General features: G+C 68.4%; 1 protein-coding gene across 2 annotated transcripts; it reads right to left on the bottom strand.

Annotated features, from left to right (window-relative positions):
- Positions 1-1,230: 1,230 nt before the first annotated feature.
- AKT1 (AKT serine/threonine kinase 1) lies at positions 1,231-21,109 on the bottom strand. Of its 2 annotated transcripts, XM_070477714.1 has the most exons (14): positions 20,902-21,107; positions 18,085-18,224; positions 9,099-9,227; positions 6,510-6,621; positions 6,286-6,433; positions 5,815-5,946; positions 5,681-5,746; positions 4,592-4,660; positions 4,327-4,452; positions 4,009-4,137; positions 3,691-3,905; positions 3,297-3,384; positions 2,418-2,520; positions 1,231-2,180 (listed from the first exon to the last, which is right to left on the bottom strand). In XM_070477714.1, the coding sequence occupies exons 2-14, from the start codon at positions 18,128-18,130 to the stop codon at positions 2,101-2,103; spliced, it is 1,443 nt and encodes a 480-aa protein (XP_070333815.1). In that variant the 5' UTR covers positions 18,131-18,224; positions 20,902-21,107; the 3' UTR covers positions 1,231-2,100. The 2 variants fall into 2 exon arrangements, with proteins under 2 accessions (XP_070333815.1, XP_070333816.1); XM_070477715.1 differs by lacking the exon at positions 5,815-5,946 and having other exon boundaries at positions 20,902-21,109.
- Between the last annotated feature and the right edge of the window lie 1,802 nt (positions 21,110-22,911).

Genomic DNA, 22,911 nt, shown 5'->3' with positions numbered 1-22,911 from the left:
GCTGTGCCATGGTGCATTCCCAGCAACAGTGCAGAGGCTTCCAATCCGAAGCACGTTTTTTTGTTTCTGAAATTGATCTAAAGCATGTTTAGCAGGTAACATTTGGCATGTTTGTGGTTTCCGAGGGAGCTGCGTACTAGAGTGAAATAGCTGAGAGCCTGTCAGAACTGGGCCCTAAGGGAGGCACCCCCAGAAGGCAGTGGCACCCCACTCCAGTGCTCTTGCCTGGAAAATCCGATGGACGGAGGAGCCTGGTAGGCTGCAGTCCATGGGGTCATGAAGAGTCAGACATGACTGAGCGACTTCACTTTCACTTTTCACTCTCATGCATTGGAGAAGGAAATGGCAACCCACTCCAGTGTTCTTGCCTGGAGAATCCCAGGGATGGCGGAGCCTGGTGGGCTGCCGACTATGGGGTCGCGCAGAGTCGGACATGACTGAAACGACTTAGCAGCAGCAGTAGAGGCACCCCCAGGCCTGGACTGACCTCCAGCACCCCACACTTCTCTAAGGCACCCCTCCAGCACAAGCGGGCAGCCCCCCCACCCCAAGGAATGCCTTGCCAGGGCCACCTGTCCCGGAGCCTGGAGGAGAGAGATGCCTGCGCCCCCGTCCCCAGGCCCAGGCGCCAGCCCCGCCCCCCAGAACGTCCAGCCCACACCTTCGGGGCGGAGTCCACTAGAGGGGAGAACCGAGGCCCCGCCCCTCCCCGCAGGTGCCGGATGGTCCCGCTCGGAGGCCGGTGCGGCGCAGCCAGCTTCTCTCTGCGCCCACCAGGTGGCGCCCGAGACTAGTCCCGCTGGGCCGCTTGGACACCCTGGGCCCTCTCCCAGCTGTCCCAGGCTTGCCGTGTGATCCCCGGCAGCCTGTCCTCTGGGCCTCTCGGGTCCCAGGGCCTGGCGGTGGCTGGAGTGTCTGTCCTAGCCAGCAGTGGGCCCTGCAAGGTCTCGGTCCATCCTGATGGTCAGCTCTCTGCTGCATGGGTGGTGCTGCTGGTCAGACAGCTGTGCAGTCTGGGTGGCCTGCTTGAGGTGTGGGGCTAGGGTGAAGCCGTGGGCACAGAGGCAGCCAAGGCATTCCGCCCAACCCCCCAGTGAATCCTGCCAGAGGCGGGTGGGGGACACCTTCCCTCACAAGTCATCCCCGGGCCTCTAGGCAGGATGCCTTGGGCGCAGGAAGGCCAGGTCCGCCCTGCGAGGGGGCCAGCCACCCAGCGAAACGAGCCACGAGTTGAAAAGCAATTTTTATTGAAGAATTTGGAGGGAAAGTCTCATAATAGTAAAAATACTAAAGTTGAGTATAAAAAAAACGCCTTGGGCAGCGCAGCGTCTGGCCGGGAGGTGCAGTGGGCGCAGCGATAGCCCCTGCAGAAGGCGTTGGGCGGGGCTGGGGCGACAGCAGGGAGTGAAGCTTCTAGAGGGACAAGTGCTGCCGGGGAGCCATCGGGGAGGCGGTCCCAGTGGGACAGGGGTGCAGGGGGGGCTTTCTCCTGAGATCAGGAACCCCAGGACGCACAGACAGCAACAGGTGGCACCCGGCCCCTCTATCTCGCCGGAGCCCCGGCTGGCCCGATCCTGGGGGCCGCCCTCCTGCAGCCTCCACTCAGCTCCTCCCCGAGCGAGGAGGGGGCTGGGCCAGCACCCCACAGTCAGACAGCTTCCAGGGCTGTGGGGTTGGGGGAGACAGAGGCAGCAGGGGACAGCTGGCCGGATGGACGGATGGAGGGGCCACGCGCAGGGCCCACAGGGACCCATGTGCACGCGGCTGCAGAAGTCCTGGTTTTCCTACAGGAATCTAATTGTTCCGAAGGCCGAGGCCGCATCTGGAGAACTGGATGAATAAATTAAGAGAAACCGCAGGACGTCTTCCCCGAACTGGCCGGCCAGGGGTACTCTGCCCCCAGTGTGGGCAGCCCTGCCCACAGCATGGGGCACCTCCCCATCTGTGTTGGAGGGCGGTGTGGTTCCATCCAAACGCATCCAGAAATAAAAAACATTAAATACAGATCCTCCATGCGAGGCTTCCTCCCAATCCTCCGAAGCGTCGTCTGGAGCATGTGGCTGCCTGCGGCGGTGTCCTGAGCTCGGCCCAGCGGGCCCCTCAGGCCGTGCCGCTGGCCGAGTAGGAGAACTGGGGGAAGTGGGGCCTCCGCTCGCTGTCCAGCCCCTCCATGCTGTCGTCTGTGGACAGGAGGGGCAGCTCAGCTCCCGGACACCGGGGGAACTTGAGGCAGGCCCCGAGGGCTCACCTCCCAGACTCCACAACCAGCCTCAGTGACCCCCACCCCCACCCCCACGATCCCGGGACCGGGGCACTGCGGCCCTGGCGCCCACCCTGCAGAGGGAGCCGCCCAATGAAACGCTGAACAGACTTCTGTTGCCTCGAGAGGAGGGGTCGGCAGGGAGGGCCACCCTCACCTTGGTCGGGTGGCGTGATGGTGATCATCTGGGCTGTGAACTCCTCGTCAAAATACCTGGTATCCGTCTCAGACGTGACCTGAGGCTTGAAGGGCGGGTTGAGCTGTGGGGGGGGGGGGGGGGGGCAGGTTACCAGCCTTGCTCCACACTGCCCGGCACACCTGGACCTGGACACAGCTCCCCACCCGGGAGACAAGCCTGTGGCTGGGCCTTCCCCTGCCTGGGTGCCCTGGCGGACCTCGCCCTTCAGGGACCCACCTGCGGGGCCACCCACCTCACTCTTGGCCCCGGGCATCAGAGTGACCAGGCAGCGTCCAGCTGCAGGGTACCCACCATGACACAGGATTCGAGGGCAACTTTAGAGGGCCAGGCTCATGGGAGGGAGAAAGGACCCCGTGTGCTCCACCCTGGCCCAGGGTCAGGACTGCCTGGGAACTAGTAGCAACTAGCAAGCTGGGTCTTGGGTCAGGGTTGGCACCAGAGCCCTCAGGAGGCAGGACCCTGGCTGGAAAGGGGCAGGGTCGGGAAGCCCCATCTTAGGGAGAGGTCCAGCTGGCTGCGTGTAGCCTGCAGAGGAAGGGTACGCTGCCAACAGGGTGGAAGTGGGCTTGAGGAGAGACACCTAGTATGCCTAGGGACCACCTTCCTGGGTCTGTGAGCCACGCTGCCAGCACGGGCCAGGGCCTGGAGCTCGTGGGTCCCGCAGAGAGCAAAAAGCAGAGAACCACATGTGCAGGAAGCATGCTGCTGCAATCCTCGAAAGCCTCCTCATGTGGATGGGGGTGTGAGCAGATATGAGTGGGTGTGAGCAGGTGGGGGTCAGCAGGTGTGAGAGGTGCAGGTGAGCAGGCGAGCTGGCTGGGGTGCAGCCCCACGCACCTTCTTCTCGTATACATCCTGCCACACGATGCTGGCAAAGAATCGGTGCTGCATGATCTCCTTGGCGTCCTCAGAGCCCCCACCAAGCCTGAGGGGGAAACGGAGGCCAAGGTGACCGGTCGTGCCTGCCGGGCCCAGGGCTCAGACTGACGCTGGCTGCCAGGCAGCAAATAACAAAAGCAGCCCCTTCCACGGCAAAGTCCAGCAGGTGCAGGGCACTAGGTGGGCAGGAGCTACCAGCCGGGCGGGGTCTTCCTGACCAGGTATGAGGGGCCGCCCTGCCTGGGCCAGCCCAGGCCGAGGACATCACACACGGCCACCAGCAAAGCCGGCTGGGCACTTCCTGGGGGTGCTGGGGGACAGGCAGCTGGAGGGCGGCTCGGGCGGGGCTCACCGCTGCTTGGGGTCCTTCTTGAGAAGCCCCGAGAGCAGGGACTTGGCCTCCGGGCTGAGTGTGCGCGGGAAGCGGATCTCCTCCATGAGGATGAGCTCGAAGAGCTTCTCGTGGTCCTGGTTGTAGAAGGGCAGGCGGCCGCACATCATCTCGTACATGACCACGCCCAGCCCCCACCAGTCCACCGCCCGGCCGTAGTCGTTGTCCTCCAGCACCTGGGGGTGCAGGGCACGGGCTCAGAGGGCACAGGAGACGCGAAGACCTGGGGCGGGAGAGGGGACAGGCGGGACCCGGGGACTAGGGCGCGGCAGTGTGCACCTCAGGGGCCAGGTACTCGGGGGTCCCGCAGAACGTCTTCATCGTGGCGCCGTCCTTGATGCCCTCCTTGCACAGTCCAAAGTCGGTGATCTTGATGTGCCCGTCCTTGTCCAGCATGAGGTTCTCCAGCTGCGGGAGTGGGCCTCCAGCTCAGCCAGCCTCCGGGCCACCTGGCGCCCGGCGCAGCCTCCGCTCCCCTCCCCCTCCACCCCCCGCCGCGCTCCCTGGCCCCGCCCCAGTTCTCCTCCCCACCCCCGGCCCCCGGCCCCGCCCCCGCTCGCTTCCCAAGCCCCGCCCCCAGCTCCCGGCCCCACCCACCTTGAGGTCTCTGTACACCACGTTCTTCTCCGAGTGCAGGTAATCCAGGGCCGACACGATCTCCGCGCCGTAGAAGCGGGCCCGGTCCTCGGGAAACACCCGCTCCCGGGACAGGTGGAAGAAGAGCTGCGGGACGAGAAGCCTGAGCAGGGCCAGCGACCTCAGCCAGGGCCGCAGGGCGGAGACCCTAACCTGACGGGGAGTGGGGAGGGTGGCCCCCGGAACACCCGGGGCTCAGAGAGGGCCACCCGGAGCAGGGCCCTACCTCGCCCCCGTTGGCGTACTCCATGACGAAGCACAGGCGGTCGTGGGTCTGGAAGGAGTACTTCAGGGCCTGCAAGAGAAGCAGAGCTGGAACCCGGCCCTTGGCTGGGCAGGGCATCTGCCCTGTGGAGTGGGGGACCCCCAGCTGCCCCAAAGTCCACACCAGAGGACCAGCAGCTGCAGGTCCAGTGACCACGTGGAGATTCCCCTGCAGGACACGACCCACTGCCCTCATGCATCAAACCACAGGCAGCCTCACTTCAAAAGAAAGGCTTCTGATGGGATGGCCCACTGGCTCACGAAGATACAGACGGAGACTCTCCCCCACGCTCTGCTCCATCCCCCATCCCCAGGGAGAGCCAGCGGGCATGTCCGGATCTCTGCAGGACCTGAGGTGGCCAGTACTCAACCCAATGAAGGGTGAAGGGTGTGACAAAGCCTGGCCTTTTCCTCACAATCCTCTGGCCAGACAGAGGGGAAGGGGAAAATGACGCGGATGAGGCAAAGCCACGCTCCTGAGTAAGTCTGGGCAGACAAACACAATGTCTGCTCTTAACGCCTGATGTCTTAGGGACAAAAGCAGCAGCCATCTGGCCGCTCCTCAGCTCCCTCCCCTGGAGAGAAGACACCGGACACCGTGCTGCCCACAGTGGTCCCAGGGACGAGACCCTGGTGGCTGGCCAGGTTGCCTGACCGCTGACCTGGGAGCACAGCCAGCCAGGCCTGGTGATGGCTGGGGGTTTTCGATACATCCCTCCTGGGCCGAGTTCCCCCAGGACAGGGACCGCCTGCCGTGAGCCTCCCGGGGGAAGCCCAGGAAGGCCATGCAGAAGGGTGGGCATAGGGAGTGCGGCCTCCCAGGGTCTCAGCAGGACAGAGGGAAGCTGGAGCCCCTGCCCACTCTGTGCACCCGCGCCCACACCTAGCACCGCCGTCTGCCCCTCCCACAGGCCCGCCCACCATCGGCTAAGCTCTGAGCCTGCCGGGCTGGCAGGGAGGACGGGCTGGCAGGGAGGATGGGCTAGGGTCCCCAGCACTGCGCGTCCACGCCAGCCCCCCCAGGTGGTCCAGGGGCACTGGGGGTACTCACCGTCAGGAACGGGTGCCGGGAGTTCTGGAGAACGCGGTTCTCCGTGAGCGTGTGGGCCACCTCGTCCTGGAAGACAGGCCTTGCTGAGCCACCAGCCCAGCCCCGCCCACCCCAACCCCGGCCCCAGCCCCTACCTTGGCCACAATGACCTCCTTCTTCAGGATCTTCATGGCATAGTAGCGGCCTGTGGCCTTCTCCTTCACCAAGATCACCTTCCCGAAGGTACCTTTGCCCAGTAGCTTCAGGTACTCAAACTCATTCATGGTCTGAGGGTAGCGTGCAGGCGCCAGGGTCAGGGGGCAGCACAGTGACTGCTGGCAGCCCAACAGTGCTGAGGGGGGCCGGGGCCTCCACAGGCAGCCTCGGGGCCAAGCACAGTGAGGCTGGGGCAGTGGGGGCGGGGTGGGGGGGTCCTTGGGAGTCCAGGGCTCAAGGGAGATTGCAGGGCTGTGTGCCCCTACTGGGAACCCTGGGGTTTGGGGAACGGGCTAACAGTACCCAGGCCTTCCTGCACCCAGCGTTTCTCCCCCGCTCCTGTGCAGGGGCTGGGAGGGGGGGTGTGGGGGGCCCGTGACCGCAGGGCCCCAGGCAGGGCTGGGGCTCACCACGCGGTGCTTGGGCTTGGCCAGCGACACCTCCATCTCTTCGGCCCCTGAGCTCTCGCCAGGTGAGCCCGACCGGAAGTCCATCGTCTCCTCCTCCTGCCTCTTGAGCCCGTCGGCCACTGTCTGGATGGCGGTGGTCCACTCCTCCCTGTGGGACGCTCAGGTGAGACCCCGGGCTCTGCCCAGGGCCCGGGGCCTCCCTGGCACCGCGCCCACACTCCTACCGCTCCTCGGGCGTCTCCACATGGAACGTGCGCTCAATGACTGTGGTCCACTGCAGGCAGCGGATAATGAAGGTGTTGGGCCGCGGCCGCTCTGTCTTCATCAGCTGGCATTCTAGGGGCAGGAAGCACTTGTCTGCACAGCGTCCTGGCCCACCCGCCGCAGGCCAGACCTCTCCAAGCCTCAGTCTCCCACCCCGTAAAAGGGGGCCCAAAGCGCCCCTTCCAGCTGGAACTCTGCTGAGAGCTAGGCGGTGCCCCCGAGGGGGTGTATGCGGCTGGGCAGATTCATCTGCATGGTCTGTCCTTTGGTCTCTGAGCTCCCCAGCTGCCCAGGACGTGGTCCTCAACCAGTAGGAGGGTGGGGGACTTGGGGGGCCTGAGGACGGGCCAGCGGGGAGGAGGCCTCATGGGAGAGCAGCTCCCCAGCTTCCCGAGCAGGAACATCCCACCGCTTTCCCAGCCACAAGAGGACCAGCGGGCTCCCCGCCCTGCCTCAGTGCAGGGCCAGGCCAGGGACGGAGGCTCGTGATGACTCACTCTCTGGAGCGGCGGCCTGTCCACCCCAGAGGCCACCTGGGCTGCAGCCTCCCCCCCCTGCTGCCCGTGCCCCCGGGTGCACGCAGAGGTAGAAAGGGGCTGGCGGGCCTGGGAGCGCACGCACACCTGGAGCGCGCGTGCCCCAAACGCATTCACACCTGCAGCAAAGGAGCGTGGGTGTGCCCAGGGCCCAGAGGGGGCTGGGTTCCAGCCCGGCCTGTTCGAGGCAGGAGGGGGAAAGGAGCGTGGGTGTGCCCGGGACCCAGAGGGGGCTGGGTTCCAGCCCGGCCTGTGCGAGGCAGGAGGGGGCCTGGGGCCAGCGCAGGGGCCTCCGACATTCCAGTGTCTAGGACCTGGCAACCGCGAGGGGCCCCGCCAGGCCCAGCCGAGTGCAAGGAAGCAAGGAGCAGTCTGCCAGGCTGGGGACCAGGGCGGGGGGCTGGGGGGGAGGGTGCTGGGGGCCCACGTCTGCCCGGGGCAGGAGAGGGAGGAAAACCTGTGCGGCAGCCTGCTGGGTCCGCACACCCCACCTCCAGCTCGTTCAGCCCATCAGAGACCACCAGGAGTCCCCAGGACCCAGGCGGCTGACCCATCCAGGGCCTGACTTCTCACCCCCCACCCCGGGAATCCCTCCCGAGGGAACAGCCCCTGCCGCAGAGGCCCCTGCGGAGCCGCCCAGCCCTCCCGCTCCTGCTGGCCTAAGGCCTGGCTCAAGGCCCCTGCCCCACCTGCTGCTGAAGTCCCTCTGGGTGGTGCCCTCCTCCCGTGTGTATCCCGACAGCCCCCACACTCCCCTGCGCTGGGTTCGGGGAACATTCCCGAGGGACCTCCTCCCCCCAGAGGTGGCAGCCACCCCTTGGAGCATCCTTTCCAGGCCCGAAGCCCCCAGCCCAGCCCAGGGGGCCCCATGGGGAGCCCAGCTGTGTGGCCACGGAGCTTCCAGGACGGGTATCTGCCTCCTCCCCGCACCCTCCCCCGCCGCTGTTCTCCCTGCTTTGCTGAAGCTTGAGGAGCCTGGGAGGAGGGTTCAGGGCTCAGGGGAGCCAGGCCCTGGTAAAGCACCCCAGGAGCCCCCAGCCAGGGCCTTGGTGGAGGCAGGGTCTCTGCTTCCCCCACCAGAAGCCCTGGGGTGGGGTGTGTTGGCCAGGCCTCCCCTGCAGCATGGACAGGGCCAGGTACAGCAGCGGGGGGCGGGGGAGGGGCAGGACAACCAAGGGACCAGGCTGGCTCCCACCCGGGGATCTGCAGGCGCAGAGGCTGGGGCATGGGCCACGGTCCTACACGCACCCCCCATCCTGCACCAGAACCCCGGTCTGATGCGTGGTGGGGGAGCTGGCAGACCCCCGGCTCCCAGGGCTCGTGGCAGGGAGGGCGGAGCCAGCCGGAGTGTGGGGGGCTTACGAGGGAGCCCGGGGTGGGACCCGGACTGTGCTCTGCGCCCCAACAGCAGGTGCGCGGGCCCCGGAGTCTGCCAGTTAACAAGTCGTCACTCACTCACTCACCAGGCCTGTGTCCCGGGCCAGCCCTGGGCACAGCACCCTGCGCTGGAGGCCCTGCCTGGCCACCCATCCTCACGCCTGGGTCCCCCCGCCACAGGTAGGGTCATACCTGCCCTCCCCCCGCAGGTACACGAGGCCACGGCAGCACTTGCTTTAGAAAACGTGCCCGTCCATTGAGCCTCCTGAGGCGCCCAGGCCAGCAGTGCCGCACCCACCCAGCCTGCGCCCCGCTGAGGTGGGCACACACGCCCACACAGGGCTGGGGCCTCTGAGAACCTGTGCCCGGCTGGCAGAGGTCCCCGAAGCTGGTGCGCGCCGGCCTGCCTCGGGTCTGGGCCTTGGGGAGAAGCCCTAGGAGACCCGTTGGCACCTCCGGGGCGGGTGGGGAGCACTCCACCCCCAACAAGCCCCGGGCGTCGGCTCAGAGACCCCCGCAGCCAAAACCAGCCACTATCGGTTCCCTAGGGCTGGCGGCCCAGACGCCAAGGCTGGGGGGGCCCACGAGGGGCTGCAGACGCACGAGGACCCCTGCCCCCGGCCGCCACACACTTACGGGCCACGGAGAAGTTGTTGAGGGGCGACTCGCGCTGCTCCAGGTCCTGCGGCCGCTCCTTGTAGCCGATGAAGGTGCCGTCATTCTTCAGGAGGAAGTAGCGCGGCCTCCAGGTCTTGATGTACTCACCTGTGGGTGCGGCGCGTGGGCCTGAGGCTGGGCCACAGGCCCGCACACCCTCGTCCCGGGGGTCGAGGGCCAGGCCGGGCGTGGACCCGGACCCTGGAGGGTGGAGGGCAGGCCGGGAGGGCGGGGCTTGCTGCGGGAGAGCGCCCACCTCTGATGGAGAGCCCACCCTGGCCTGTGTTGGAAAGGGGGTCAGGTGGGCACCTGGACCTGATGGAGGCCAGCCTAGTCCTAAGAGCCCTCCAGGAGCCTGGCGTCCAGCGCCGAGTGGCCGGCACCACACCCAGGCTTGCCTGGCAGACGCGAGCCCACCCTCAGCAGGCCCCCAGGGTGGGCGCTCAGAGCAGAAGCTCCTGCCCGTGTGACAACCCTCCTGCCATCCGGGGAGCCCAGCGTGCCGTCGTGAAGCCAGGCACAGAAGGCCCTGTGTCCCACCCACGGGTCACCCAGGTCGCTGGGAAAGTTTTCCCCCAGGTTCTGCAGCATCAGCCGTACACGGGCGCTCGCGCCAGAGAACCAGAGCAGATGTCCTCTGTGACGTCCCAGCGACTGCCATTTTTCATACTGACACACAGAAAAAACATTTCATTTCCATTTTGCCGAGCAAGGAGTTTGAACGACAGCGGAGAACTTACTAATTAGGCGCCCACGTTGGCAGAGGGCCACCGGGCAGTGGAGGGGAGGGGGCCAGGCTTTCCTGCACGCGGCCGCCTGGAGGCTGGGCAGGGCCCAGACCCCCTCCCCTCGCCCGCTCCTCCGCCCTGGCCCACCCCCACCCTGGGCCTCTGGGGCATTCGAGGGGCTTGCAGCCGCTCCCTGCCCTCCCCAGGGATCACAGGTAGGGGTCTCCTCCAGACCCATACACTGCTAACCCACCCGGGAGGATCCAGGAGGCGGCTGGTGACCTGCCCCCACCCCAGCAGTGTTTAGCAGGTGCCCACCCAGTCCTGAGACCCAAACCCCAGGGGAGGTGGCCGGCACGGTGCTTCCTGTCCCAGGGCTGGGGCCCCCTCGACAGCCTGTGCCAGCAATGGGGGAGGAGGGTGGGGGGGGGGGCGAGCTGGCTGGGGGCCGCCCACCACCCGCCCGCCGCCCGCCCCACCCGCCTGCGTGCCAGTCTGGAGCTGTCGGCCCCTGATGGAGAGCCTCCCGTCCTGCCAGCTGCCGCTCCCCGGGACGCTAAGTGCGCGGGGAGAGCGATGCGCGCCGCATCCGAGCAGCCCCCAGATCCATCTTCATTCACCAAATGCTGCCGCCCCCACGGTGCCCAGCATGGGCCTCAGCGCCGCACCCCATGCGGGCCGCCGGCAGGACGGCCCATGCCCCAGCCTGGGCCTCAGACCCCGCCACCCCCTGCCCACTCTACCCCCACAAGCCCACCGCCAGGGCCACGTGGGCTCTGGGACCCGACCAGGGCGGGGCTAGGGGGGCAGCGGGGGGCCAGGCAGCCCACAGTGGAGGCAACAGCCAGAGGAGGAGGCGACCTCTCCCCGCACCCGCCTCGGGCCCCCAGCAGCCGGGCACACAGACCCCCGGAGCAGGAGCAGGAGCCCTGCTGCAGCGCGGGGATGGCGGGGGGAGGCCAGGGCCGAGACACACAGACCCCGTTCTTCAGTCTCTGGGACGCTCCCGCCTGCAGACGTCCAGCCAGGCGGTCACTCGGAGGCCACCAGCTGTGACCTGCATCTGAATGAGCTCGGCACAGACAGGACGCAGTGGGGCCACTGGCCCAGGGCCTGGCCACGGCACACGGTCCTCTTGGCCGTGACACTTGGGGGCCGACGACGGTGGGGGGGACAGCAGGACAGACGCACGCAGCCCCCAGCAGTGCTGGGGACAGACGGGGAAGCCCAGGGCGGGGCCCCCTCCTCTCCTGCCCGCCCAGGGCCTCCCAGTGTCCCCAAGTACGGTCTGCCAAGGGCGACCTTCCACCATGCCAGCTCATCCCCAGGAAGCAGCTACAGGACCCCCAAGGAAGGGGGGTTCCCCTCCAGCATCGCTGGCCTCCCATAGCCGGGCCGGGGACCGGCTCGGGGACAGGACAGACGCACGCTGATGGCCAACCCCCTACATCCCCCAGCACGTCTCCCAGTGTGAGTCCCAGCATAGGTCCCAGCACGCTGTGGGTCAGGGTACCCGGGCAGGAGACCCAGAGGCAGAGACCTGAGCTGTGGGCCCCGGGGACGCAGCGCACAGCCTCCCAGTACCCAAGCCAGCTTCAGGCACAACCTCCCCTGCCAGAGGTCTCAGGCTCTCCGAGCCCCACCCCGAGCCCCCCGAGCCCCCGAGGGGTCCTGAGTCCCCAGCTCTCGGGAAATTGCTGGATGAACGCGCTGCCACGGCAGTGGTGGGTGGCAGGCGGCGGCTGGCAGGGGGCCAGGCGGCACCGCGCTGTTCCGCCAGAGCGGAGCGAGCCCCAGCAGGCCCGGGGAGCAGGCGCCAGCTGACGGCGGCCCCCGCACGCTGCCCCTGCCCCACACCCGTCGGCCAGTGACAGCTACTGCGTGCCACCCAGCCAGGCCCGCACCCGGTCACGTCCCCACATCCGCAGGCCCCGTCCCCCCGGCAGGACACCCAGCCACGGACAGTCAGCACACGCTGAGAGCCGGTGCCAGGGAGGGGGCGCAGCCCACCCCAGCGGGGCCCGGGTCTGCCGCGCAAACCACACCGCCGGCTCCTTGCTCCTGGGGACGCGGTGCTCACAAGGTCCTCCTGGAGACAGAATGGGCAGTTCGGAGGAGCGGAGAGGACGGGTGTCCAGCCCCAGCCCAGCGGCGGCAGGGGGGCGGGGAGGGCGTGCCCCCACATGGGTCCTGAGCCTTCCCCGGCAGCCCGCAGGCAGAGAAGGGGGAGCGCCATGACCAGCCGCTCCAGGGGGAATCCGAGGCCCAAGGCAAGGGCTCTCAAGGTCACAGAGAGGCAGCTTGGGGCCAGAGTCAAGGTCCCGCTGCTGGGCCGGGCCTGCTCCTGGACGCTAACTGAGATGCCGTGAGGTCTCTGGTTCTGACATTGAGCGGGCAGGGCCCAAGGCGCACGGACTGCAGAGGAACGCGGGGAGGCAGGGTGGGAGACAGGGGTGCCATCAGGGGGCATGCTGGGCCCCGCACGGAGACAGAGCAGAAGGCCCCAGGGGCTGCCCTCCCGCTTCCCGCTGCCCCAGGGCAGCGCCGGCCTCGGGGCCTCTCGCCAACCATGACCCACCCCTGCCCTGCCTGCACGCCCACCCGGCCTGGATGTCCACCCGCCTGGCCACCCTCTCCAAAAACCCCGCCTCCAACCTGGGCACCACATGTCACCCGCTACACCGGCCAGAGTAAGTGGCCGCCCTGACCCCGGCCCGTCCTGAGCCCCAACCACCCCGGTTCCGTCTCGGGACATCTGCCCGGGACACTGCGCCCCCTGCCCAGCCCACCGCCCCGCCTCTCGTCTCCCTGTCCCCCAGCAGCTTGACAACCTTTACCCACGTCACCCGCCGAACGGTCACAGGGGCGTCTGGGGGTCTATGCTTTTGGGATGGGAGGGGGACGGGCAGCCTGCAAGCCTGTCACTCCACAGCTTCCTCCCTCAGGGGCTGGCCTGTGGATCACAGGCCCCGGCCCTCGGGCAGGGCCACCCAGAGTCACATGCACACACGTGCTGGGTTTCCAGAACATTTCTCTAGGGACACACCTCTCACCCCTGAGCCAAGAACCCAGGATGGACCCAACCAAACCCAGGAAGCTGCCAGGCTCCCCAGGGCAGGGAAGGGGAGGGAACAGGCGGGCAGCATGGCTCCCGGGGGGCAGGTGGGGGGCAGCTGGGCCTGCCCTATGCCCACGGCCCCCGGCCCGCTGGCCCAGGTGCTCAGAGGGGGCGTCTAAGCAAGCCCAGCCTCCCCGTGGCCAAGGGGCTCCAAGCACCGACACCCCCCAGAGAGAGCACCACCCACATGGCAGAGGGGTCAGGGACCTGGGGGCGGGGCGGGGCCCCCGCCGCCCAGCTGCCCGCCCCCGACCGCTCCCCAGCATGGAGCCCGTCACAGCCAGCCAGGGGTGGCGGCAGGGCCGGGGCACGCGCCCCCCTCTGTGGCCAGTAGACTGCACCCTCCCCGCGCCCGGCCACGCCCACCCTGGCCCCATCCCCTCCAAGCTCCTCAGAGCCCCTACTCAGGTTCCCCACGCACCCAACACTCCAGCTCGGGGCAGAGCAGCAGATCCTCGTGGCCAGAGGGCTCCTCTGAGAGGCCGGCCCCGTGTGGGGGCCCCGACCCTGTGGGGACCCCACTGAGGCCTTGGGGCAGGCGGGCCCCACGGGCAAAGCCCGGGATTCAGGGGGCTCAGCCCTGGTGCACAGCCAGCGCCCCGGGGACCCCAGCCCACGGCCCCAGGTTGGCAAGAGCAACGGCACACGTAACCAGCCCCCCCATCAACTCCAACATTCCTGAGACAGGAGTCTGTTATTTCTGACGGTTAGGGAGCCGCGTGACGCAGGCGGGAAGGCAGGGAAGGCGTGGCCGCATGGGGCGCACGCGGGCTGGAACCCGGGGCCCTCTGCCAAGCGGCTGGGGGGCCAGGTCTGGGGGGGAGCCCGCCCGGGGGGAGGCGCATGGGCAGACACCGAGGGAACCCATCCCGCGGGAGCAGTCACGCGAGGCTCCCAGGGCAGCTGCTGGCCGTGAGCCTGGCCAGGAGGGACGCCTGCACCCCCACCACACTTCTAGGAACTGGCCTGACGCGACCCGGCCCAGGCTGCCCCGAGGACTGCAGTGGGCAGGACGCCCTCCCGGACCACGTAGGGGCACATGCTGTGCTCCCAGGGGCCAGGGCCCTCCCTGCTCGCCAGCGCAGGGCCAGGAAGCAGACAGAGGCAGCGTCTGAGTCTAGGGACCCGGGGCTGGGGCGGGGATGACCCCTTACCCCCAGCGCAAGGACGCCCGAGCTTCCTCTTTTGTTGTTTGTTTTGAAGGGAAAATTCAGCCCGCTCACAAAACAGGAAGCTCGGCCCCACACCGGCCCGCGGGCCTCAGCCTCAGCCACACGCCCCGGCCCCGGGTCACCACCAGCAGGCTGGGGGCGCCCCTCCAGGAACGGCCCCGCCCAGGCGCCGGCTCCCACCCTTGGTGTTGGCTGTCTGCTCAGAGCGGCCCAAGGGGACCACCCCGGCCAAAGCCACGGCCCCCATGGCAAGACCCGGAGGGAAGCTGGACCCGCCTCGCTGGGCCAGAGACATGGAGCCTGGGGCCCAGCTCAGCTGGCTTTCCAGCCAGGCGCGCGGCACAGGCAGCGGCCCCCCTCCCCTGGGGGTCCCACGAGCCCCGTGTTCTGGCCAGAACTGTGGCCTCCTAGAGGGGAACTGGGCTGCACCCTCAGAGCCCCGCCCCGTGAGAAGCTCAGGCCTGTGGTGGATGGGAGGCTGTCGGCAAGTGGGACCACCCTCTCTCTGGCCCAGAGCCAGCGGAGGGAGCCGGTGAAGCCCAGGGCGGGGGCCAGAGGCAGGAACCAGCCAGGCCCGAGGTGGGGCCGGGGAGGAGCCAGCATGGCCCAGAAGCCCACTCCCTGCTGGAAGCAGCTCAGTGAGCTGGCAAGGGCCTGGACCAGGAGAAGGTTCGGGCCAGCAACGGGCTGGGGTCGGGGCAGAGGCAGGCCTGAGGCGCCCCCAGGACCAGCCCCCTGACCCCGAGCCTAAGGAACACGGGGCCCCACCAGGCGAACCCCAGTGGGGGAGTGGGGGGCCAGACCCAGGAAGGGCAGGGAACCCCGTGCCCCTAGGCCAGCTCTCCACCTGCCTCTCTGCCCCTGCCTGCCAGGCCACAGCGTGGGGGCTCCTCCTGGACTGCAGGCCAAGTCCAGGCAGACTGCCTCCCGGAGGAGGGCTTGTTTTTTCAGCGGTCCACCTTGAAAAATCCGGACAATGCACACGAAACACCGAATCTTTGCAAAGTCGCCTTTGTGAGCCACAATGAGCCCACCATTCCCCAGCACCCGCGGCTGGGGCTGAGAAGCAACTGCCCGCCACTCGTGGTGTCCACCATGGCTGGGGGTGTGTGCCCGCCACTTGGGGCATCCCACTTTGCTCAGGAAGCCGGCCTGCCTCTGGGACACCCACTCGTACTCGGGACGTGCAGGTGTCTCTCAGGAGACCTGCCCACGGTACCTGCAGCCCCACCCGGCCCAACCCTCATCCTTCCCAGCCTCTAGCAGCTTGGCCGCATGCTCCCCAGGATGCCTGGGGACGCAGAGGCCCGGAGGCTGTGCCTGGGTGCTGCAGGGCAGGGATGGACGCTGGCCGTCAGGCGGGCTCTCCTCTGCCTGCTCGGCTGCCCTGGGCCAGAGCACGCGTTGTCAGCGATGCAGTCCCTGAAGGGAAGGGGAAGGAGCCAGGCCCGGGGGTCTGTCCTACACGGACCCTGGCTGCCCGCCCCTCAGCTCTCTGCTTAGTCCCTAAAGTGCCTCTGCCTTCTGCCCACCGGCCTGGGGCTGGACACAGGGCAGACAGCGCAGCGGGCGGCGCAGGCCCGCAGCAGCCCCCTGACCTTCGTAACAAGAGGCACCGTGGGGCACTCGGGGGTCTGTGAGGAACTGGAGGACAGTCAGAGCACCCCTACTCAGAATCAGGCCCCTGGTGGCGGAGGTGGGGTGGGGAGGGTGGAGCCCCCTGCCACTCCCGGCCCGGGCCCCCACTCCACAGAGGCACCCCACGGGGGGCCTCAGCATCCTCCTCCGGCCGGTCCTGAGAGGTGGGGACAGGGCAGGGGAGTGGGAGGGCGCTGCAGGCGGGGGAGGCTTCTGGGACGGGCGGAGCACACAGGAGCGGCTGACAGCGCCCCCTTCCACCCACTCCAAGGGGCTGGACGTGCACAGCCGCCCGCTTGCGGACCCCCAGGAGGTAACCCCCCAGGACAGAAACACGAGTCCCCCGTGGCCTGAGAAACCGCACCGCCACAGCCCTCCAGCCCCAAATCGCGGTCATCCTTGATCCCCCCCACCCCGGCCGTGACCTCTGCCCTTTTTGCCCTTCCACCCCAAAGCCCAGCACACAGGAAGAGCCCGTACTTGGGGGCAGAACAGATTTGTGGAAGACGCATGGACGTAGAGAACAAGACGGTGGTGACACAGGGGTCCCCCGGGGGGACTGGGGGGGGCCGTGGGCATGGACCCGGGCCCCTCCTGGGCCACAGCGGCCAGAGCGCCCCGCCACACAACACACCGCCCAGCGGGCACGTGGGCCAGAGGCAGTGTGGACACAGGACCTGTCAGGCCTGCAGTTGGCCGCGCTCTGCCCGGGGGCCGGGGGCCCGTCCCCCACTGGCCCCCCGTTGGGGACACCAAGGCCTGAGGAGGCGACGCACTTGCCCGTGGAGACGGACACGGTGACGGGGCGCTGCCTGGACGCCCCCCACCCCTCTGGAAGGCATACACCCTGAGGGGCCCTCTCAGACTCACCCAGGCAGCAGAGGGGCGCTTCTACCCGAACCGGGCTGGCCAGTGGACCCCCAGGAGCCCTGACCCCCGACACCTCCCAGGTCAGTCCCTGGTCAGTCAGTCGACGAACGCTTGCCAAGGATTCAGAGGCCCTGGATCCCAGGGTGTGTCTGTGCTGCCGCCAGGTGCAGAGGGCAAGACAGGGACCCGGGGCAGGCTCAGCCCTGATGCCGAAGAGGGCGACGAGGGGAGGAGACAGGGTGGGACGTGCCGGGGGTGCCGGAGGGCGGGGACGAGGAAAGGGTCAGCGCTGGCGGAGGGGACCCAGATGGCCGGCTGCTGCAGGAAGCCGGGGGGGGGGGGGGGGGGGGGCGGCCACGGACCACAGGCCCCTGCAGCTGCCCCACCTCCATCCAGAGGCCGAGCACCGTGCCCCGGGCCGCTGCCGGAGCGAGCTCTGAAAGCTCACGCTGACCACATCCGTGACCCCGGCTTTGCGCCCCTGCAGCACCCGGCGTCTCGTCTCCCCTGTGCTTCCCAGCCTGCTTTGAGGGGCGGCTCCGCGGGTGCCCGCCTGTGCCGAGGTCCGCCTCCCAGCAGCCTGAGGGGTCCTGAGGTGGGGAGGGGACAGCGTCCCTGGGGGGCGTGCATGAGGAGTGGGGGGCTAGTGGCTAGCTAGTGTGGAGCGGCCAGAACTCTGGGAGGGAGCCGATCTGCAGGAAGGGGAAGTTGGGGGAGCGGGTGGTGACTAGCCAACCCCCGGCCTGGAGCAGGAGAACATGACCTGCCCAGACGCCTCAGACACCTCAACACCAAGCCTGTCCAGCCCCCCGACCGCCTGTCCAGCCTCTCCGGGACAGAAGGCAGTGAGGCAGACAGGGCTGCAAGGTGAGGCGCCCGGGACCAAGCTCCATCCCACCAGCTTCCTGAGAGCCCCCTCCCTGGGCACAGGGGCACATGGGCGAGCAGGGGGCAGGCTGGGCGGGGGGTCAGGCCAGGCAGCCTGGCAGCACCAGTGCAAGCCCGCCCCACGCCAGGCCCCAGGCAGTGCGGAGCCCCCTCCTGCCCACAGCCCTGCCAAGACTGGCCCTGGGCCAGGCCCGCCAGCCCTGCCCTGCCCTCAGGAGCCCTCGGGCAGTGCCCTGGGCCGCCAGCGCGCCAGGCCTTGGATGGGCCCCAGTCCTCGCTGCCTTCCAGGAAAGCGGGTGGTTCTCCCCGCCCGCAGCCTCGGCCAGGAGGCTGCACACCGGCCTGGGGTGTGTGTTCCCACCCAGGAGGCCCTGCAGGGCTTGTGTTCCCCAGGCCATGGGGACCCTGGGCCCTGGAACCGGCCCTGGTCTGCTCCCAGAGTCCAGGGAGGCCCCGCAGGCCCGGCAGCCACAGCCCAGTCCGCCCCCAGCCCCCAAGGAGCCACGGGCCCAGCTCGGGGCCCTCAGCCGGGCCGGCCCGCGGGCACTGACCTCGCTTGTGGAGCCAGCCCTCCTTCACGATGGCCACGTCGTTCATGCTGCCGTGGCTCCCGCGGGCCGACGCAGCCCAGACCTCACTCTCACGCCTCTCAGCGGGGTCCGCCCCGCGCCCAGCGGGCCGCCAACAGCCTCTGGAAGAAGCAAAGGGAAGCGTGAGACGGAGCTGGGCCCGGGAACACTCCTCAGCTTCAGGTTCGCCCAAGAGACCCGTGGCACCCAGGGTCTCAGCCCAGGCGCACCTTCCCACACGACCTATCCCCCTTAGCCTTCAAGCCACTGCCGCCCCCCACGCAGCCTTCCCACCCTGGCTCCAGATCCCAAGTCACTCACACAGCTCCCTGGGCCAGGCCTGCCCTCCCCCCTGGGCTGTAAGCCCCCCTGCCACCACCCCTCCCGCACCCCGAAGCCCTCAGAGCTCACTGTCCCCCTCTCTGACCATCCCCACCTCCCCTGACCTTTGTACCAATGACCCCTGTCCCCAAAAGACCCCCCGTGGTATATCCCAGCCTCCCTAACCTGCCGACCCAGTGAAGGCCCTCTCTTCCAGGCTGTCCCCCTGACTGCTTCGGCCCACACCGCCTGCCCTCCCCCGTCCCTTGGCGAGGGCACCCAGGTCTCCCCGTCCATGGTGCTCCCGCCCCGAGGCGGGGGTTCCCGAGCAGGACCCAGGCCTCTTCCTCTCTTCCCCAGACTGGGAAGGAGTTCCAGTGTGGAGAAGGCAGGGCCAGGCGTGCAGGCGGCTGTTGCAGACAAGCCGGAGCCCTCCAGGGTGACACGAAACCCCTCACACACCCAATCCAGAGAAACCCCAGGCCCCTCCTAAACCTCAGTGCCCCCGCCGGCCTGAATCCGGTTCATTCATTCGGCCAACATGGACCAGGCATCTCTGGTTTTGCCAGGCTCAGCGCTGGGCACTGGGGACAAAGAGAGGTTCAGACGAGTCCTGTCTGTGAGGAGCACCCCGTCCAGGGTGGTTACAGACCCATAATTAGAGCATTCAGGAGGCAACTAATCGGGGAGGGGGGACTGTACAAACACAGAGGCCCGGCACCCGCCCTTCGGGGGCCCACCAGCAGCCTCCTCGTGAGCAGACACTTTGGCCATTGATCCTGTGTGGCCCACCCCACTGCTCCCCTGCTGGACGAACTCCTAGGCACCCCTCAAAACCCAGTGCCCACATCACCAGTTCCGGGCATCCTGGGAAACAGCATTCTCCCCACGAGCAGTCCTCCGCTACCCTTCCAGTCAGGCACTCATGAGGGCAGGCCTGAAAAGACTCCTCTCTGGGACCCTCAGGCTGAGCAGAGACCCCTAAGTACCTCTGACATGGTATATACATACATATACACTCACTACGTGCATCTCCCACAGCCCACCTTACTGGGCTCCTGGAGAAAGCCGCTGTGCACTGTTCATCCTGGGCTAAACCTGGAAGGGCAGGAGGACCCACTCATCCCTTTGCACCTGATATAAGGACAGGGAAGCCGCTCTCTGGCCCCCTCAGTGGGCCCACGGGCAGGTGTGGCAAGGAAGAACAGAGGAGGCACCACCAGCGATGGGGCCCAGAGCCGGCCTGGCAGGCACAGGGGGCTCTGGTGACACTCCAGTGGGCGCGGCCTGGAGGCAGAGGGCTGGACTCAAAGACCTCTGGCCGGGGCCCCCACCCCCACGGGGCCAAGTGGGTCTGGTGCTGACAGGGCCAAACAGCTGTCGAGAGCCCCGCGTGTAAAAATATATCTGTGCACACACAGGGCGGTGCGCTTGTGCAGAGAGGTGTACACCGAGCCGGGGCCTGGGTCGCCTCTGACGGGCAGGCGGCTCGGAGGGCACCTCTGCTTCCGCGGCTTCGGTCTTTCCAGCGCCTTCACCACGAAAGTGAATTACTGCTATGACTGTTCAAGTCACGACCTTCCAAAAAAATAACAATCTCTGCTCTGAAAGGCCCCCTCCCTTGGCATCCAAATCACTGGTTTATGAACTAGATGTTCAGCTGGGGGGGGCAGGGGACCAAGCCCCACCAATGCACCCCACTCTTCGCTTGGAGCAGAGGCCCAGGGCAGCCAGGAGCGGCCTGAGCAAGGTGGGAGGGGGCCAGGGGTGAATGTCGGGAGTGGCGGGGGCTCCGCCGGCCACAGAGCACAGGCCCACAACCCCAGCTCTGCCGGGACCCAATCCCACCCACCAAGTTCACCAGCTGCCCTGGGATCCCTCCAACCTGGGCCAGGAGCCCCAGCCTCTGGGATGGGTGGGCAGCACTCAGGAACCCACCCAGCTCCCGGACCAGTCTCAGGGCCCAGGAAGGCTGCAGTCCTTTGTGGGAGGGCCTGGGCACCCAGCCACCACGGACAACTTTTTGTCCATGGGAAAATGAAGTCCCTTCCAAGGGCCCACCCACAAACTTGAACAAGAGCCGGGTCGAGTCTTTTTCCCCGGGCCCCCGAGCACCCAGTGTGCGCCAGGCCCCCGCTGGCCGGGCGCCCCGGGAGCCCTCGGCCGCCACGGACCCCCGACCCCGGCCCCCCGGCGTGCGGCCGCACCCCTCCGCCCCGGCCCGGGCCTCGCCCGCCGGAGCCGCTTCCCCAAGGTCATGCTGGAGGCCGGGGCCGGGGCCGGAGGCCCGCCACCCCGCCGCCCGCCCGGCCCGCGCCCTCCCCGCCCAGGCCGCGCTCGGCCACTTCCTGCTCCCGCGCCACCATTCCGGCCGCGCGCGGCCCGCGCCCCGGCCCGAAACGGCGGCGAACAAAGCGGCCCGGCCGCGGGGAGGAAATCCGGGCCCCGGCGGCGGGCGGCGGACGGGCGGGGACTCACCGGGCGCCGCGTCCGGCGAGAGCGCGGGCCTAGCCGGGCCGCGGCCTCCGGCGCCCGCTGCTCCGCATCCCCGCGGGCCGGCCGGCCGGGGCCGGTCTGGAGGCCGCGGCGGGCGCTGCTCGGGCGGGCCTCGCGCGCCGCCGGGCCCGGAGCTCGTGCGCGGCCGCCGGCTCGCTCCTCGGGATGCGCTGGCTGCGCGGCTGCGCTGGGCCGGCCGCCCGCCCGCCGCGCTCGGCCCCGCCGGCCCGCCCTCTCCCCGCCCCGCGCCCGCCCCGCCCGGCCGCCCGCCCGCCCACATCCGCCTCCGCCGCCCGGGGCGCCCCCTCCGCGGGGAGCGGGAGCGCGCGGCGGGAGGCCCTGGGGCCGGGCCGGGCCGCTGGCGGAGCCCGGCCTCTCCCGCCCCGCCCCGGGGACTGTGTCCGGGCCGCGGCCTCCCTGGACTCAGTTTCCCAGTCTTGTCCGGCGAGCCTGCACTTTTCGGCCCAGTCCGGCCCCGACCTTGTTAACAGGGCCGGCTTTCTGCCTCCCTCCGGCGGGAGCAGGGCTGGAGTGTGGGTTAGTCTGACTTTTAGAATATGCCCCAAGCTGGGAAGCTGGGGGCTCCGGGGCCACGGTGGGCCTAACAGACCCAGTCCAAGGCCCGTGCCTAGCGCAGGCCCCTTGGGTGGGGGTGGGGGGCGTGCAGGAGGCTGGCTGGAAGGTGGGCAGTCATCTGTCTGTGGGCTGAAGGCTTGCTTGGGTCTGGCCCTGGGCCAAGCCCTGGAGTGACATGGGGTCCGAGCCCTCATCCCTGGCGGGGGTCTTCCAGAAGCACCCCTCCCCAGAAGGAACACACAGACATCTGGCAGCTACAAAAGTGAATAGGGAGCTCACGTGGGGACCAAGAGAAAAGAGGGCCACAGGGCCCAGGGGACGGGCATTATTCAGTACACCTGGCCTGGAGGGATTCCCCCCCCCCCCACCCGAGTCGGTACAGACACCCAGAGGGGGTGCGAGAGGGCGGGCTCCAGAAAAGGGCTGTGACAGCTTGAGGCAGCCCGGAGTCCTCCCTGATGTCCCTGGGGATCCCGGGCACTCGTAGGGCGCTGGGGGCCAGTGAAGGGGCCAGCAAGACACTGCAGACAACCCCCCACCGACCCCTCCCTGGGCCCTGCGGAGCACAGGCTCTTCCAACAGCTGCCGCTCCCCCACCCCCAGGCCTCCGAGTCAACTGCAATCCCTTCGCTTAAGGAAGACTTGTGGGCTACCTTCCTGGTGTTGGTGTGTATTTGGGGAGGAGGAAGACATTTTTGTTCTTCCTCCAGAATCAGAGTCTTAGCCTGGTTGGGAGGGGTGGGGTATAGACACTTCATCTGGGTCAGGGTAGAAGCAGCTGAGCACCCAGGACAGTGTCCACAGCTGACCCTGGGGCTCCATCCCTTCCTCTTGGGGCTGAAAGAGAAGGACCAGGGACACTTGCTCCTCCGACAGAGGACGCAAACCTCTGGGCTTCTACCCTCGACACTCCCCACCCTCCCGCCCCAGCCAGCTGTCCCAGCGCTGAATGTCCACCCCCAGGCCCCCGTCTGTAGGGGCCAGGGGAAAGACCTGACCAGTCTGGGCTGCTGGGGCGCCTGACAAGCACTTGCCCCCAAACCCTCCCCTTGAGCCCCCTCTGAGACCATCCCCCTGGCCCCCACCCACCATTCCCCTAGGAGGGCTTTCCTCTGCACCCACCCCCATCCTGGGTTGGCAACGCCAAGGAGAAGGCAGGGAAGCCCTGGTGGCCTCGAGGGGGGCACTGGGGGCCCGGGAGGGCGCCCTCTCCTGGGTCCTGTGGTGACCCGCAGCCATCCTCGCCATCAGAAGACAGACAGCGCCTTGGCCAGGAGTGTCTCCGCGGTGGTCAGGCCTCCTCGGCCTGGTCCATGTCCAGGCGGTAACCCCACAGTCTTCCCTGCAGCATAGCTGGGAGCCGGCCCTGTGGCCAGAGTCTCTGCGGGCAGGCCCAGCGCCCTCTGGCCTCCGGAG

Source organism: Odocoileus virginianus, chromosome 16 (assembly GCF_023699985.2).
Source record: "Odocoileus virginianus isolate 20LAN1187 ecotype Illinois chromosome 16, Ovbor_1.2, whole genome shotgun sequence".
Taxonomy (NCBI): domain Eukaryota; kingdom Metazoa; phylum Chordata; class Mammalia; order Artiodactyla; family Cervidae; genus Odocoileus; species Odocoileus virginianus.
The sequence above is the reverse complement of the archived record's forward strand: the minus strand, read 5'-3'. Positions and strand labels throughout refer to the sequence as shown.

What these genes read in the sequence shown, in the direction of transcription:
- AKT1 (XM_070477714.1), bottom strand. Translation starts at nt 18,130, where the DNA reads ATGAACGACGTGGCCATCGTGAAGGAGGGCTGGCTCCACAAGCGAG. An exon ending in AGGAGGTCATTGTGGCCAAG is followed by an intron (nt 5,747 to 5,814) that starts GTAGGGGCTGGG and finishes CCTGTCTTCCAG; the next exon opens with GACGAGGTGGCCCACACGCT. An exon ending in CCGAGTACCTGGCCCCTGAG is followed by an intron (nt 3,906 to 4,008) that starts GTGCACACTGCC and finishes CTGCACCCCCAG; the next exon opens with GTGCTGGAGGACAACGACTA.